Source organism: Lygodium microphyllum, chromosome 3, assembly GCF_053477565.2.
Source record: "Lygodium microphyllum isolate KBCC chromosome 3, Lygodium_microphyllum_v1.1.10, whole genome shotgun sequence".
Classification (NCBI taxonomy): Eukaryota; Viridiplantae; Streptophyta; class Polypodiopsida; order Schizaeales; family Lygodiaceae; genus Lygodium; species Lygodium microphyllum.
Genome location: NC_141137.1, coordinates 111058878 through 111076170, shown reverse-complemented (window position 1 = coordinate 111076170; position 17293 = coordinate 111058878). Strand labels below are relative to the sequence as shown.

The 17293-nt window shown below is 40.4% G+C and overlaps 2 protein-coding genes across 2 annotated transcripts; both read right to left on the bottom strand.

Moving 5' to 3' along the window:
• Positions 1-431: 431 nt before the first annotated feature.
• LOC148038751 (pentatricopeptide repeat-containing protein At4g30700-like) lies at positions 432-2571 on the bottom strand. The gene is made up of 2 exons (XM_087675279.1): positions 2112-2571; positions 432-574 (listed from the first exon to the last, which is right to left on the bottom strand). The coding sequence occupies exons 1-2, from the start codon at positions 2569-2571 to the stop codon at positions 432-434; spliced, it is 603 nt and encodes a 200-aa protein (XP_087531405.1).
• Positions 2572-11274: 8703 nt separating this feature from the next.
• On the bottom strand, positions 11275-11703 carry LOC148038750 (putative pentatricopeptide repeat-containing protein At3g28640). Its single transcript, XM_087675278.1, has one exon. It carries the CDS (start codon positions 11701-11703, stop codon positions 11275-11277), a length of 429 nt encoding a protein of 142 aa, XP_087531404.1.
• Positions 11704-17293: the final 5590 nt, after the last annotated feature.

Here is a 17293-nt window from a genome sequence, read left to right as displayed (position 1 = left end):
ATATAGAAAAAGTAGAGATTTTTAAAAATATATATTTAAATCATCCTAAAGGTCAGTATCCTTCCATTGAAAATGTATATAATGTGCACACTGTTGTTTCCATTTCATTAACGCTGTCGTAGAGTTCACGCAAGGGCTGCAGAACACGGGGTTCAAGATACAGCAAGAAATGAGGCTAACAAGAAAAACTCAAATATTTGATGCCAAAGTTCACTATATTCCTTGTCAAATGAGTTACAAGAAGTTCATATTCAGAATAATCTGAAGTTTCTCATAAACTGTTTACATTCAGGTTTTTGAAGGCAGTTATGTCTTTGATACATAGGCTTGAGGAGACTTGAAGAGTTCTGCTGGAAGAGTTCTGCTGGGCAACAATTCTGAACTTTTTCTCGATCTAATTCAGCAAGAAATTGCCACAGGAAAAGACAATATCAGTGGACAGCAGAGAATGGAAACACTTCTGCTGTATGACTTGATTCCAATACACTCAGCCCTCTGATTCGATTGGAATGATCACCAGATATTTTCAGAATAAGCTCAGTTGGACTTGTATCCCATACAGTGCAGTCTTCATCTCCAATGAAAAGTACACAGTTTCAGCATTCTCAAATCAGACAAATCCAGATGGTTGACCATAACTATATTCTACAACCTTGATTGTTCCATACACTTTTCAGCAGGTCTTTGATATCACGCCAAGGACATCAGTTATGCTTCCACTGGTGGTATATAAACTAGTTTTCAGCAACATCATCACAGTTTTTATTGAATGTAAACGAACCAACATCCTTAAGGAAACATTAGTTGTTATAGAAGTCCAGTATCTTCCGGGTAACCCATAAGTAAGTTCGTATTTTGCAAAGCCTATCTTGCTGCGCCTTTGACATGATTGTCAATCACAGAAATGATAATTACCCTTCCTGGTAATCAATCCTCAAACAGTGACGTTTTATCGTTCTCTCTGGAAAGGAAGCTTACAGTTCAAGAGCTCTGTTCTCTTCTAATGCTTACAAAGTTCCCTGAAGGTATTCCTCTTAGCATGAATCGCACAAAGGTTGGTGTCATCAAACAGACCTACATGATAAGCCGCAGCAGCGCAAAGGTTGGTGTCCTGTTTCGTCATTTCAAGTGATGCATACGATGATGAAGCTCAGTTAACACCTACTTCAAGCCCATCAAACAGAACAGATCATCCACTGCGTTAATCCCTGTGGGAATTTATGGAGGACATGATGATGGGCACCTCAGACGCTATAGGATCGCGACCAGTATTTCCAAGGACGAAGAGAAGACAGATCAACTTGAGTATCGCAGTTCGGTGCTGTACTCTTTAAATCTATCAACTGTTCCAGCAAGCACGCCCTTTGACGAGTTCATTATTATTGATAATGTGATGACCAGTCGCCTCACTCTGATCCAATCTTGAGGTCTTTTGCTTCCTTCAACAGCTCCCCTATTTCGCAATGGTTCCGGGCATGGACAAAGATAGTCGCTTATGAGTGCTTCGTGAAGGCATTCTGTTGCACGAATTTTCTTTTTCAAGCTGGACAGGGCCAAGGAATGGCTTGAAAAATCTGAGAGAGACCGTCAGAGCTATGCGAATTCTCCCCCCGATGGAAACCATAGCAGGGTGCGGACATTACTGGACTGCCTTTTTTGCTTTTCCGAGTTTTTAGCTTCTTGAATCGGTTTTTACTGCAACAGTTTGATATTCTTGGACAAATCCGAGAATATCTTTTGCTATTCTATCACCTTGTCCCTCTCTGAGACGGTGAAGAAAGCCAAGGGATCCCCGCCATGTCTGCCTCCCACACAGAGGAACCGGAATAGCCGTCTTCAGGTCGCCATTCCACGAAAAAAAACTCTTTTTTTAAATAAAGCAGCAGACTCCACTTTTCTGGACACTTTCCCCCCCGTTTTCTCCACAAGCCAAGTCCGCCAAACTTTTAGTCCCATTATCATATAAAGTGGCAGCCCCCAGGAAAAGCTTCTTCCCTCTAATATTAGCGCATCTTCTTTTTCTCTTTCGACAAGTGCTATTTTTACATTCCCTTCCCCCTCAAATAGTAGGCATGAGTGATTGTACGCATTCAGCATGCAGACAAAAGAACTTGGGTCTGGGGACACACTCTCTTCTTGCATCTGCTCAAAATAGTCCAACACATTTCCAATCTGCCCATGTAAAGCATAACCTGTGATAAGGGCATTCCAAGTTATTGCATTCCGGACAAGAAGCTCATCCAACACTCCCTGTGCTTTGCCAAATGCACCACACTTGGCATACATATCCACCACAGCAGTCCCAAGTAGAATATCACTTTGCAACCAACCTAGTCTGACAATTTCATCATGAACTTGTTGACTCTTGGCAAGTGCTCCTATGTCAGCACATGCTTTCAAGGCACAGATAAATGAGACTACATTGGGAGAGTGACCCTCAGATTGCATCTTATCAAATAACTTTAGCGCTTCTTCACCTGGTCCATGCTGTGCATACCCAGCAATAAGGGCATTCCAAGAGACTACATCTCGACAAGGAAACCCGTCCAGCACTCCTTGAGCTTTTCCCATTGCACATGATATTCCTGAATTTACAGCTTTGTCTTCATAGCTTAAAGGTCAGCTTCTATGAAGCTTCCTTTGATTCCACGGTATCCTGCACTTTTCTTGGAGTTCATCATTAAAATTATCAGCTTGATAATGTCCTTTGGCATCAGTTTTTCATATTTTTCTAACACACACACATCATGCATCCAAACAAAATCATACACATGCACTAAGGGAATATATACATTGGATGAGGATTATCGAAATGCATCACACAAACAATGAATCACAGGCAGAAAATAACACAAATGCACAACAAAAGAAATGGAGGTGTATACGACTCGGATGCGCAGCAGCACGACATCCACCCCCTCTAAACCTGCGCATCCTCCGGATGTGACAACTATCCAGGATCATTCAAGTCCACAAACAGGTCGAGTCCATCTTCTATTTCTAGTAGACTTGTTTCTCCATCAGCTTTATCATCTATGTTCTCTGCTTTTTCTGCTTGTCTTTCTTCTACCTGCTCTTCTTCTGTCAATGCTTCAAGTGCATATTCATCATCTTCTCTTCTCTTGAAAATCTTGACTCGTTTTCCAGCAATGGGCACCCTCAATACTGTTCCATCTAATTCAACCAACTCATAGGTACCATTGTCAAAAACCTGTTTCACTTCATACGGTCCAAACCATCTTTGAACCATTTTTCTCATGCTACTATGCTGATTTTCTAGACTACTGTTGTAGACTAGAACCCAATCTCCTTCTTTTATGGCTCTAGGCCTCAAGCGATGCCTTAAATCAAACCTGTCCTTATTTCTGAGACGGGCTGCCTTCAAACGATTAACTGCTAGCTGCACATCTTCTGTCCTTCTCTCTAGTTGACGAATCCGAAGAGCTAGAAGCTCTTCCCTTGATAAATTCTCATGCCACGGAAGAACACTCCAAGTGAGAGCACAAATTTCTGTAGGCATGACAGGTTTTTGCCCATTCATCAACTCTGCAGGCATGTATCCAGTAGTCACACTATGTGTAGAGCGATCAGCCCACAACGCAAAAGGTAGTAATCTCGGCCAATCCCCAATCCGACCTCTACAAGCTTTTGCCAATGCTTTAACTATTGGCGGATGTCCTCTTTCACTCTTGCCATTTTCCTCTGGATTATAGGCAGTAGTAAGAGCTAATTTAATCCCAAGCCGTGAGAAAAATTCTCTAGCTTCATCTGCATCTAGCTCTCCACCATCAGCTATAATCTTGCCTATACATCCATACCTGCAAAATATTTCTTCCAACAAGAATTTGCATACTGTAGTGGTGGTCTTCGTCCGCAAAGATCTGCCTTCAACATAATTTGTAAGATCCTCCCTAGCCAAGACAAGATATCTCATCTGCCAAAGTCCCACTGGCAAAGTAACCAAGTCTACCACCCACTTATAATGCATACATAGTGGATAAGTCAGATGCAACTCATCACGATGTCGCACTAAAGAGTAAAGTTGGCAGTCCCTGCAAGTCTCCACAAAATGAGAAACATCTTTATACATCCCTTTCCACCAGTATCTTTCTTTGATTTTCTCATAGGTAGCCCACACACCTCTATGTCCAACCCATGAGCTCTCATGAAACTCTCGCATAATCTGTATCTGCATCGCTACATCACAAACTACTCTCAAGGGCAAGCCTCCTCTCTTCTTTGGATGCTTCCAAATAAAACCATCTTTCAAGAAATACCCATAAGCCTTCCTTCTGATTTTCTTGAATTCATCATCTGTCCAATCAGCTCTTCGAGTCAATGAACTTAGATACTGTCCAATTTGCAGCCACTCGTCAACATAAAGTTCTTCAATAAAGGCTTCAACAGTAGATACATGACAATCATGAACAAGGACAGAAGCAGCAAACTCTGTCTCATCATCTTTTGCAAGCATTGACTCCTCATCCTCATATCTCGCTCTAGATAGCATGTCAGCAACTGGATTATCTTTCCCTGCTGTGTGTCGAAATTCTGGATTCAATGATTTGATATAGGCAATCCACCGAAGCATCGTTATATCTGGAGTCGAGCAACTAGTAATCATGCCAAGCAAAGGCAAACAATCTGTTTCCACAACAACTGAAGCTCCAATAAAATATCCTTTGTCACACTTCAGTGCAGTGACTACTCCCCACAACTCTCTTTTGATCTGCGGATATCTCCTCTGTCACTCATTAAGAACTTTAGCTCCAAAGTGGATTGCATACCTATTTCCATCAGCATCATCCTGTCCCACTGCCCAACCTATGCCAATAGGGCTAGTATCAACTGTCAACATGATCGGCCGTCCACACTGATAATCCGCCTTGCGTAGAGTAGGAGCTGATTGCAACAGCTTCTTGAGCTTACACATGGCTTTCGAATGCTTCTCATCCCAATGAAATTTCTGCCCCTTTCGAAGCAGCTGATAGAGAACATCTGCTATATGAGCAAAATGAGGAATCCAAATCATGTAAAATACACAAGCTCCCACAAATCTCCGCACCTCTGAAGTAGTCGAGCAATACTCTGCAATCCTGTTTATGGCATCGACCTTTGCAGGAGAAGGCTTCCTGCCATAATATCCAACCATATGCCCAACTATGATGACTTCATTAATACCAAAGACAAATTTCAGCCCTGAAAGTGTCAAATTTACCTCCTCTAATCGTGTCAATATTTGCTCACAAGCAATTAAGTGGTCAGCCACAAACTGTCTACATCCACACAAATCAAGACTTTCATTCTTTTCTTCTTCTGCACAACCCTTAATAGGCACATCATCTAGAAAAGACATGGTATACTGCGGAATATAGTCTCGTAGAACTCTATGCATAGCATTCATCATATGAGTAACTGAGTTTGTGGCACCTTGAGGCAAGGTACACATCCTCACAAGACCAATAGGTGTCCGCATAGTAGTAATATCCCTGCTTTCCAAGGCAAGCTGAAACTGATCATAACCTGAATACAAGTCACCTAGAGAATAGATAGCTCGTCCTGCAAAAGCCTCAGCAAATTCATCCACAACTGGACCTGTTCCCACATTCCTGATTGTCACTTTGTTCACGGGCTGCATATCCTGAATAAATCTCAAAGTACCATTCTTCTTTGGTACAGTAAACCACCTGTTAGAATAGGGTGCAGAAGAGGGTTCCAAAATCCCCATTTTAATCTTCTCATTCAGCAACTCTATCAGCTTTGGCAAGTGTGCTTTAGGCACAGGTATAGGACGTATATTCCATGGTACATGAGGAACAGTGAAGATGACCATGGGTGCAACCAATTCGGGACTAATGCAGCCAATTTCATGTGGAAAGAAAGCAAATGCCTTACCATGACGCCCAAGCATCTCTCTAAAACATTCTTTTTCCACTGGAAGCAAAAAATCATAATTTCCAATCTTCAATTCTGCAAGAGTTTTAGCTGTAAACTTATGTCCAATATTTGCAGGGTCTCTCAACATAGGCTGCTTCATAGCTTTTTCAATCTGTTCATCACTATCAGAAGGAAGCGGGCCTGCAACCGGCTTAACCTTCTTATCAACTGTTTTATATTTTGTGTCAACCTTGGCATCATTCAAGCACTCTTTTCTTTGCTGCAATTTTTGCAAATTTTCAGCAACTTTCAGCTCTGTTGGCTGAAAATTTTCAGCCTTTCGCTCTATGGACTGCATGGGTGCAGCCTGAAACTCTGTATGCAGAAATTTTTCTGCATTCAACTCTGTTGACTGAATGGATTCAGCCCTTGGCTCTATGGACTGCATAGGTGCATCCTGAAACTCTGTATGCAGAAATTTTTCTGCATTCAACTCTGTTGGCTGAATGAATTCAGCCTTCTGCAGCTCTGTTAGCTGATCAAGATCAGCCATAAATTCAGTTTGCTGAGTTTTCTCAGCCTCTAACTCTGTTTGCAGCATAAAACCAGAAATTTCCTGAAACATATCCAAGGTTTGCACAGGTATGATCTTTGAACCCTTACATACATCAGTTTTCAGCATTGCTCCCATCTCAAACAATGTATCTGCATAAGACATCCCTTCATACAATCCATCTACATGCTCTTCTGCTTGCAAAATACCTGCATTCTTCAACTCTTTCTCCTTATGACCAATGTACTGCCTGGCAACTCTAGGCAAATCTGAAATTTTCTGATAACTCACTGAACTATCTGAAGAAAAACCAACAAAATTATTGGAGAAAGACTGACTGCCAGGAGGCGAGATCTCCTCTTTTCTCCGCTCCGTACCACTGGCGTCTCGCAAGACAGCGGTACCTAATGAAAATCCAACTCCTTCATAGGTAGTGGTGCCTCATGCAAGGAGTCCCTGTTTCTCGGATGATTTACCCCAACAGTCATAAACTGAACAGCTCGCATACCATCTTTACTACGTATCCGCGCATAAGCTGACCCGTCATCCATCACTTTCGTTTCCATTCTTGCTTCTGTAATGAAAGGCTTTCCAAGAATAATCGGATAAGAGCATGAATCCTGAACAAAGCAATGATAATCCTCTTCAACATTACCAATAGAAATTCTGATACTCGGACAAGCAGCATACATATCACCAGAAGTATTATTGGCGGCTCTCATGCGCTAGCCATGCTCTGCATCCATAGGCCACTTGCCACTCTCATAAACGCCTCGAGCAATAAGATTAATCTCAGAACCATGGTCGACTAAAGCAACCAATGGAATTTGTTTCTCTCCAATCCTTACCACTGTCTTAGTGGTTGCTCTAGCCCAATGACTTCGTGAAAAATGGCTGCGAGGAATGAGAATAGGGGTATCATCATCTTCATACTGCATAGGCTGAACTATTTTCTCCAATTGCGGATTAACAGAAGCATTCTCAACCATCACTGCATCATCATGCTCTTCCCCAAGAGCTCCATGCCACAATCCCTGTAAAGCAGGTCCTTCCATTGCATGTCATTTCCTCCGCAAAAGATCCTGCATCTGATCCTGTATTTCTCTTCTAGCAATCCCAAGAGCTTCTCCAACAGTAAAAGTAACTTCACTATTCAAAATTCTTTCGTGAAAAATCTTACTCATATCCGTCTGCATATCAAGGTCTGACAAGAGCTTGAATCCTGGCTCTTTTCTTGGTTGCCTCTTTTCTTTCTGCTTGTCTCCCATTGGTTGATCAGAACCTGCTTGAGCTGGAGAATTTGACATAGGTAGAGCTGTAATAGGTGGTGAAACAAAGTCACCCCCTCTAGTCTTTTTGGAGGAGCTAGGACCCTCCTCATCTCTTCTTCTCTTTTCCTCAACCATGGCATCTAAACCCTGCGTTTTAGCCATATAAGCAAAAATAGAATACCCGTCAACAGGAGAATCCCATCCTGTTTCTCCTCGGATGCTGGAGCCCACACAAGTCATAGTAGATGCTTGAACTTTCCCTCTTCTCGCTATCTCCAAGGCAGAGGACCATAAAGCAGAGTCTCCATCAGATTTCTGCTCAAGCTGGACTCCAAAAGCTGAAGCATCTCCTCTAACACTCACATAAGCTGATCGCGCAGCCATATCATCAACAAGCTTCTTCATGCCTCCCTTACCGAAGTTTGTGTCAAGAGGAGCGCCAGTCTCTGTCAGCCATATCTTCCCATCTTGTCCCCAGAACACTACATTCTTCTTACGTGCTTCCTGAAAAGCATCACAATCTCTGCAGTGTTGGTGCTCTGTACTATCGCACCAAATACATCGTCTCCCTTTTCTTTGACCAACTGGAAAAGCAGTCGCTGGAGCAGGTGCTACAGCAAGTACTGACATAAGTTGCTCCTTTAACTTACCAACTTCAGCTTTGACTGCTTCAATCGTCAAATCTGCCAAGCCTTTAATAACATCATCTACAGATAAGGGCACTGGAGCAGCAGGAATTGGTGGATTCACAGCAGGAGGAGTAGGCTTAGGCAAAGAAGTTGCAGCAGGGGTAGAAGTAGAAGTCTCCAAGGATTTTTCAGGAACTGATCCTGTATTACGATGCAATCTTACTCTCCTGCGCTGCTTCTTAACAAGAGCATTCACAGCATCAATGACATGTCTCCACTCGGTCTTTAAACCTGAATCAGTAGCTTGATCTTCCAAAAGATCATCCAACTTTTCCTGTAAATCAGCATCTGCAGCTTGTAAAAATAACTCCACTTTCTGCATCTCCAAAGCTTGCTGTTCAGTCCCATCCAACTGATCATAGTGGCTCTCAAACTCTCGCAGAAGAGCGGTAACAGAAAGTCCCTTATTAGGCATAGAAACCCATGCTAAAAAATTCCTGCGATTCATAAGACCTGTATCCTCCAGGAAATATTCATCTTTTAATGCCTTCTTAAATTCAGCCAAACCTGCATGTGTTTCTTGAATTTCTGCAATTCGGCCTTCAAGAGCACGCACCACGATCCGCAAGAAGTAGTGCTCCAAACATCTTGAGAAACCCCAAAAAACTTCATATTTTCTTCATACAAATGCAGGTAAGTTGACACTTGCTGGCCATTAAACTGCTTCATCTCCTGTTGGACAGCTTTCAAGGCATCCATAGCATCACTGTCATGTTTTGCGTGAGCTTGCTGCTGCATATACATGGTAAATGACTGAAACAGGTTCTTCATGACATTATCATCTGTCATCTCTTCTTGCGAGTCTCCCATCTTGCTGAAAAGTGACGCAGCACTTTCACGTCGGGTTCACCAGAAATGTCGTAGAGTTCACGCAAGGGCTGCAGAACACGGGGTTCAAGATACAGCAAGAAATGAGGCTAACAAGAAAAACTCAAATATTTGATGCCAAAGTTCACTATATTCCTTGTCAAATGAGTTACAAGAAGTTCATATTCAGAATAATCTGAAGTTTCTCATAAACTGTTTACATTCAGGTTTTTGAAGACAGTTATGTCTTTGATACATAGGCTTGAGGAGACTTGAAGAGTTCTGCTGGAAGAGTTCTGCTAGGCAACAATTCTGAACTTTTTCTCGATCTAATTCAGCAAGAAATTGCCACAGGAAAAGACAATATCAGTGAACAGCAGAGAATGGAAACACTTCTACTGTATGACTTGATTCCAATACACTCAGCCCTCTGATTCGATTGGAATGATCACCAGATATTTTCAGAATAAGCTCAGTTGGACTTGTATCCCATACAGTGCAGTCTTCATCTCCAATGAAAAGTACACAGTTTTAGCATTCTCAAATCAGACAAATCCAGATGGTTGACCATAACTATATTATACAACCTTGATTGTTCCATACACTTTTCAGCAGGTCTTTGATATCACGCCAAGGACATCAGTTATGCTTCCACTAGTGGTATATAAACTGGTTTTCAGCAACATCATCACAGTTTTTATTGAATGTAAACGAACCAACATCTTTAAGGAAACATTAGTTGTTATAGAAGTCCAGTATCTTCTGGGTAACCCATAAGTAAGTCCGTATTTTGCAAAGCCTATCCTGCTGCGCCTTTGACATGATTGTCAATCACAGAAATGATAATTACCCTTCCTGGTAATCAATCCTCAAACAGTGACGTTTTATCGTTCTCTCTGAAAAGGAAGCTTACAGTTCGAGAGCTCTGTTCTCTTCTAATGCTTATGAAGTTCCCTGAAGGTATTCCTCTTAGCATGAATCGCACAAAGGTTGGTGTCATCAAACAGACCTACATGATAAGCCGCAGCAACGCAAAGGTTGGTGTCCTGTTTCGTCATTTCAAGTGATGCATACGATGATGAAGCTCAGTTAACACCTACTTCAAGCCCATCAAACAGAACAGATCATCCACTGCGTTAATCCCTGTGGGAATTTATGGAGGACATGACGATGGGCACCTCAGACGCTGCAGGATCGCGACTAGTATTTCCAAGGACGAAGAGAAGACAGATCAACCTGAGTATCGCAGTTCGGTGCTGTACTCTTTAAATCTATCAACTGTTCTAGCAAGCACGCCCTTTGACGAGTTCATTATTATTGATAATGTGATGACCAGTCGCCTCACTCAGATCCAATCTTGAGGTCTTTTGCTTCCTTCAGCAGCTCCCCTATTTCGCAATGGTTCCAGGCATGGACAAAGATAGTCGCTTATGAGTGCTTCGTGAAGGCATTCTGTTGCACGAATTTTCTTTTTCAAGCTGGACAGGGCCAAGGAATGGCTTGAAAAATCTGAGAGAGACCGTCAGAGCTATGCGAATTCTCCCCCCGATGGAAACCATAGCAGGGTGCGGACATTACTGGACTGCCTTTTTTGCTTTTCCGGGTTTTTAGCTTCTTGAATCGGTTTTTACTGCAACAGTTTGATATTCTTGGACAAATCCGAGAATATCTTTTGCTATTCTATCACCTTGTCCCTCTCTGAGACAGTGAAGAAAGCCAAGGGATCCCCGCCATGTCTGCCTCCCACACAGAGGAACCGGAATAGCCGTCTTCAGGTCGCCATTCCACGAAAAAAAACTCTTTTTTTAAAATAAAGCAGCAGACTCCACTTTTCTGGACACTTTCCCCCCGTTTTCTCCACAAGCCAAGTCTGCCAAACTTTTAGTCCCATTATCATATAAAGTGACGGCCCCCAGGAAAAGCTTCTTCCCTCTAATATTAGCGCATCTTCTTTTTCTCTTTCGACAAGTGCTGTTTTTACATTCCCTTCCCCCTCAAATAGTAGGCATGAGTGATTGTACGCATTCAGCATGCAGACAAAAGAACTTGGGTCTGGGGACACACCCTCTTCTTGCATCTACTCAAAACAGTCCAACACATTTCCAATCTGCCCATGTAAAGCATAACCTGTGATAAGGGCATTCCAAGTTATTGCATTCCGGACAAGAAGCTCATCCAACACTCCCTGTGCTTTGCCAAATGCACCACACTTGGCATACATATCCACCACAACAGTCCCAAGCAGAATATCACTTTGCAACCAACCTAGTCTGACAATTTCATCATGAACTTGTTGACTCTTGGCAAGTGCTCCTATGTCAGCACATGCTTTCAAGGCGCAGATAAATGAGACTGCATTGGGAGAGTGACCCTCAGATTGCATCTTATCAAACAACTTTAGCGCTTCTTCACCTGGTCCATGCTGTGCATACCCAGCAATAAGTGCATTCCAAGAGACTACATCTCGACAAGGAAACCCGTCCAGCACTCCTTGAGCTTTTCCCATTGCACATGATATTCCTGAATTTACACCTTTGTCTTCATAGCTTAAATGTCAGCTTCTATAAAGCTTCCTTTGATTCCACGGTATCCTACACTTTTCTTGGAGTTCATCATTAAAATTATCAGCTTGATAATGTCCTTTGGCATCAGTTTTTCATATTTTTCTAACACACACACATCATGCATCCAAACAAAATCATACACATGCACTAAGGGAATATATACATTGGATGCGGATTATCGAAATGCATCACACAAACAATGAATCATATGCAGAAAATAACACAAATGCACAACAAAAGAAATGGAGGTGTATACGACTCGGATGTGCAGCAGCACGACAACGCTTTCAAAACATTGTTCAACATTTAAATCTAAGCTCATGCATATCGATTATTGGATTTTTTGCAAATACATTTTCCAATTTTGTTAAACGCTTTCATAACTAGTAGTGGCCTTAGTAACCCTTATTAAAATAATGATCATGTTTCATTTTCCACTTTAAATTAAGCAAAAATAATCCAATATCATTGATAAATCATGATACTATAATCTAAGTAGGTGTGATGTTAGTCATAACATTTATAACAGTTCCTCTCGTAAGCACAATTTCCATTCTATGTTAATTTACAAAATTGTGCAAATTGAATATGAGGAGATACCAATTTTAATTCCATATTACTTACTTGGTCTATTTTTGAGAAATCTAGTTTAGCTTATATGTTAATATTTTAAGGTACTTTTAAAAAAGTAATTTCTACATTTACTAAATTTTTTAATGCATTTAAATTTTCTAAAAATGATGGCACTATTTCAATTAAAAATACATTCATAATTATTTTTGAAAACATAAATGAGTACAAAGCTCAAAAAAGTAAATAGGTATATCATGTTTGAAGGAGTCAAATGTTGTTTTTGTATACTTTCACTTATTGCTTTCTCTAGTTCTTTTGGTTGTTTTTTACTTTGTTATAGTGAGATTTGTAGTCATTTTGACTATGGTATTTTCTTTCACTTCATTATTGTTCTTTGTATTGAGGACTATCTTAGAAAGGATTTTCTATGTTTTCTTTAAATTGTATGATTTCTCCAATGTATGGCGATTGATTTCTTAGTAGAAGTGAATTTCTAGCTATTTATTTTGTAAGGGCCTCTTTGTTTGTTTTTATTATCTCTTCTAGCATTAGGAAAAAAATAAACTCACAAATGGGCCCTTAAAAATAATATAGTTTAAGATGTGGGCCTTTTGGATTGTCCATTAGGAAGGCTAGATTTTGACATCCATGGAGAGTGAATATTCTCTCTTCAAATCTTGGATTTCCTATTTAAAAAAAGGGATAGTGGGGGATTAAGAAAAAAGGGAGAATGAATAGTACACAAAATTTGAGTTTCTCTCACCTCGTATTTCCCCCCCTTTTTTGGAGAATTTTCAATTTCAATTTTTTTCCTCTCACAAAATTAGTTTGACCCAAAAGTTGAGCAACATACCATTTCCCTCTCTTCTCTATACTCGTGAATTTTCGTCTCCATTGAAGCTCCCTACTGAGAGTAATTAGGGTTTTGAGCGTTATACTTACCTCTGCACTTTCTTCTCCATGCAGCTCTAGATTTTGGGCAAAACACATGTGCCCATCTCTCTTTGCATTTTCTCTTGTTTGCTATTTTTTCAATTATAGGGTTTGATATTGTTTCTTACTGTTATTGTTGTTTTATTGCGGAGGTTGTTTTGGGCAAGAGGTAGAGGTGCTCATCTCTCTCTCTCTCTCTCTCTCTCTCTCTCTCTCTTCTTTCCTCTCCTCTCTCTATGTATTATTTCTCTTTTATGTTGTGTTTTCAATAGAATTTGATGTTGGTTCTAATTGTTGTTTTCTTGCAGAGTTTATTTGGAGCAAGAAGAGACAAAGGTGTTAATCTCTCTCTCTCTCTCTCTCTCTCTCTCTCTCTCTCTGTGTTTGGTTTTTTTTTTTGCTGCTATCTTTTCAATACAACATGATGTTAGTTCCAACCCTTGTTGTTTTATTGCAGAGATAATTTTGGGTGACATTACATAAGTGCTCATCTCTCTCTCCGTCTCTCTTTCTCTCTCTATGTTTCCTCTTTTCTACTATTTTTTCAGTATACCTTTATGTAAATCCTAACTCTTGCTATTGTCTTTTGCAGAGATCAATTTGGGCAAGATTGGATAGGTGCTCATTTTTTTGTCTCTCCCACAATCTCAGACACACTCTCTTTCTTCCTCTCTGCATTATCCCTTTTCTACTATCTTTACAATAGGGTTTGATACTAGTTCTAACTTAAGGATCAATTGTTGTTGCAGCACTTAACACAAGGTAGAGCATAGATTCTGTAGCTCATTTTACAGGTAAATTTGCCATATGTTGTGGTGCCAAAATTTATTCATTTAATTAGTGACTTTTATGTTTGATGGGATTGATGTTTTCTTATGTCCATCATTTGCAATGGGTTTTGATAAGCAATGATTCAATCTTATCTTCATTAGATCAGCTTATAGGTAAATTGACCCTATTTTGTATTGCTTCTATTCATGCAGTCTCTTGATAGAAGTACTTAATAGAAAAGATGAAGAAGGGAAATGGATCATTGATACATATCATTGCTTGTCTTGGGTACATATGCATCCAAGTATGAAGGGAGCTTTCAGGGTGAAAGCATCTACAATTGCAGATGTATCAAAGCACTGGAAGTGTAAAATTTTAGCTCTCAGACAAAGGAATGTTGATTCTCACCTTGTAACAGAGGAGTTTGTACAACATGTATTCATACGAAAACAAATACATATTGTGCCCACTATGCCCTTTCAATGAAACATTGCAAATAGTAAGTATTTGCAACTCATTGAGAATGAGAAATTTCATGATATTTATTTAACTACTTGTCTCATATTTACAGAAGTATACCCTTCAGATTGCTGTAAGTGGCAAAATGTTGAGAGTTTCACAGGTTCTTTTAAGTGTTACCACCTCAAAATTGGTAGATTGCTCTTTGAGGGGCGTACAGCTAAGCAGCTCATAGAGGACCTTGTTTGTTTCTATTACTCCAAGTACATATGTCCAAGGGGGGTTGAGAATATGGAACCCTTGAGTCTATGCACATATCAAATCTCAATAGCATAGAATGGCCATTGTGTAGTAGCAACATTTTGCACATGTGTAGCATAAAAATTTTAGCAGACATATTGAATTCTATGAAGTCAAGCACCGGCTCAAAGAATGTACATCTGAGCTGGTTCATACCGATTGCAATTTTTGCACACATGTTCAAGGAATGTAAGGGTTTGAGATGTACCAAAAGCACACACATCATAAAAAGTGCATTAGAGGATTATATAACAAGGATACTAGGCAAAACTTGGACATAAAAAATGACTCACAGTCCTGACACAGTGGAGTGTCGAGTCACAACAAGGGACATGGCTTTCAAGCAAAATTTTTCTCTCTTAGTTGACTATTATCTTACTTTGGGATAAATCGGCTTACTTTCCTTTTCAATTATAGGTACTTTGTCACATGACAGACTTTATGCCTAGTGTTCAAGTATTATAGATGGAGGATGCTCAAGGGTAAATCGTTGTACCTTGATCAAGACATGCGTGAAAGTGCAACTGTGGATGCTAGTGTCATTTGTGAGGGCCTTGACCCCAATTGTTGCAAATGGAGGATGATTGGCCCTTGAGTATAATGTGCCAGGAAATTACAGTGTTAATGTAGAATCCACCTGTTAGCTTCTATTTTAAACTAGATGGTAGGAAAATTCAAAGCCGAGCTGAAGATACTGTTACTGGTGGAAAGTGTGTGGCTCCACATATTTTAGAAATTGTAGAGTCTCCCTAAAAATCCCAACACCACAAGTTGTAATATCCAACACCTATAAATTTTTGGATTTTTTTGGCCAATAGAATATTGTCGCTTGCAAAATTGCAAAATTTAAAAATTATGGTATTTATGCAGAATCATACACTTGTTATACACTTTCCACATCAACACATTTACATATGCATGTAAACTTTACAAAGACATAAGTAAAGCCATAACTAAATATCGTATGTGAAGAGCCCTTAATGGTTTAAAACTTAAGGTTTTTAAGGTAGAACTAGTTTAGTTCTTGTTTCATTGTTTCATTTCACACTTTCTCTCTTCATCTCTTTATATCCACCACATCCCTCTTACATGCTACAATGGATGCACGCACACACTTTGATGAGTGGATCCACGAGACTATCTTTGCCGGCCAAGGTGACGAGATATTTTAGGTTTTCTCTAAGATCCCCCCTTCAGGTTTTGGAAGACTTTGTGAGCACCATTGCTACCTGCACATACTCCATCGAGGGATCCAACATGACTTGGGTGCCTTTGGAACAGCTCATGGTATTTTAGGTAGGGAAGAATCACCAAAAAGCGGTGAATAGGTGTCTGGCTCATGTGGATCCTTCACACAGAGTATGCATTGTTTCCATGGGTAGTGCACTAGGTACAACACCTTTGGATCTTGTGGAGTGTGATTGCACATTGGCAATTTACCTCCTTGCATTAGATACACCCCTAGAGGAGGAGAGCAATGAAGATACAACTCCACAGGTTGTTGCTATCTCATACACGGGAGAAGAACCGATTGAAGAGCTCATAAATGCTAAAGAGGAACATCGGGTGGTGGTAGAGCAAGGGTTGGCTCTCATGGTGCCATCTTCTTTAGAACAGCCACAAGTTGACAAACCCAACCTTGCCTCCTTGACGCCCATTGAAGTAGATGGTGTACAATACTTGCTTCTATTAGATGTGCTGCAATACTTGGAAATGAAGGAAGAAGAGTTGTTTTCCATCCTAGTGAGGGATTTGATGGAAAACCTCATCGACTATGATTACATGGATGTTCATCCAACCATGGCAGAGATTGGAAGTTATGATGGTACAAGCTTAGATACAGTGAATGCCATCATAGCAGCATATGAGTATATTACCTCAGTTGAAAAAGATTATATTGTGCCGGATGCTGAATTTGAAGCACTATAGCATGATCTATTCAGACTAAGATCCCACCTTCCTACCAAGGAGTTTGTAGATCTCTCTGCCCAAATAGGTGCCTCACTGACACACGAGGAAATGAATATACAAGATGATCTGGAGAAGGTGATATTTCTAACTATCATATATTTTTATGTGATGAAACTTGACGGTAGGGCTAGAAAGCGGCCCTAGACACTAGACTTCGGAAGGGCAGCTGTTGCAGGCATCATTTTTGGCCAAGATTTTGTCGGTGGACTTCGGGGACCCATTGCATCCTACCATCAAGTTTCGTTGCTTTCTGATAACTCTAGGTTAGTTGCTAAATATTACTACTTTTGATGTGTTCATACATTAAACAAAAATTAGTAGTAATACTTCCGTTGATCCGCATGCCAAAAATTAGTATGAACACATCAAAAGTAGTAATACTTTTGATGTGAAAAGCAACTAAATATCGTATGAGAAGCTTGGCATGCGGATCGACGGAAGGATTCAACTCTGAAGGAGTACATTGACAACCTTGTTCCAGACTTGGTGGTCTTCCATAAGAAGTGCTCACCACGAGGGCAAAAA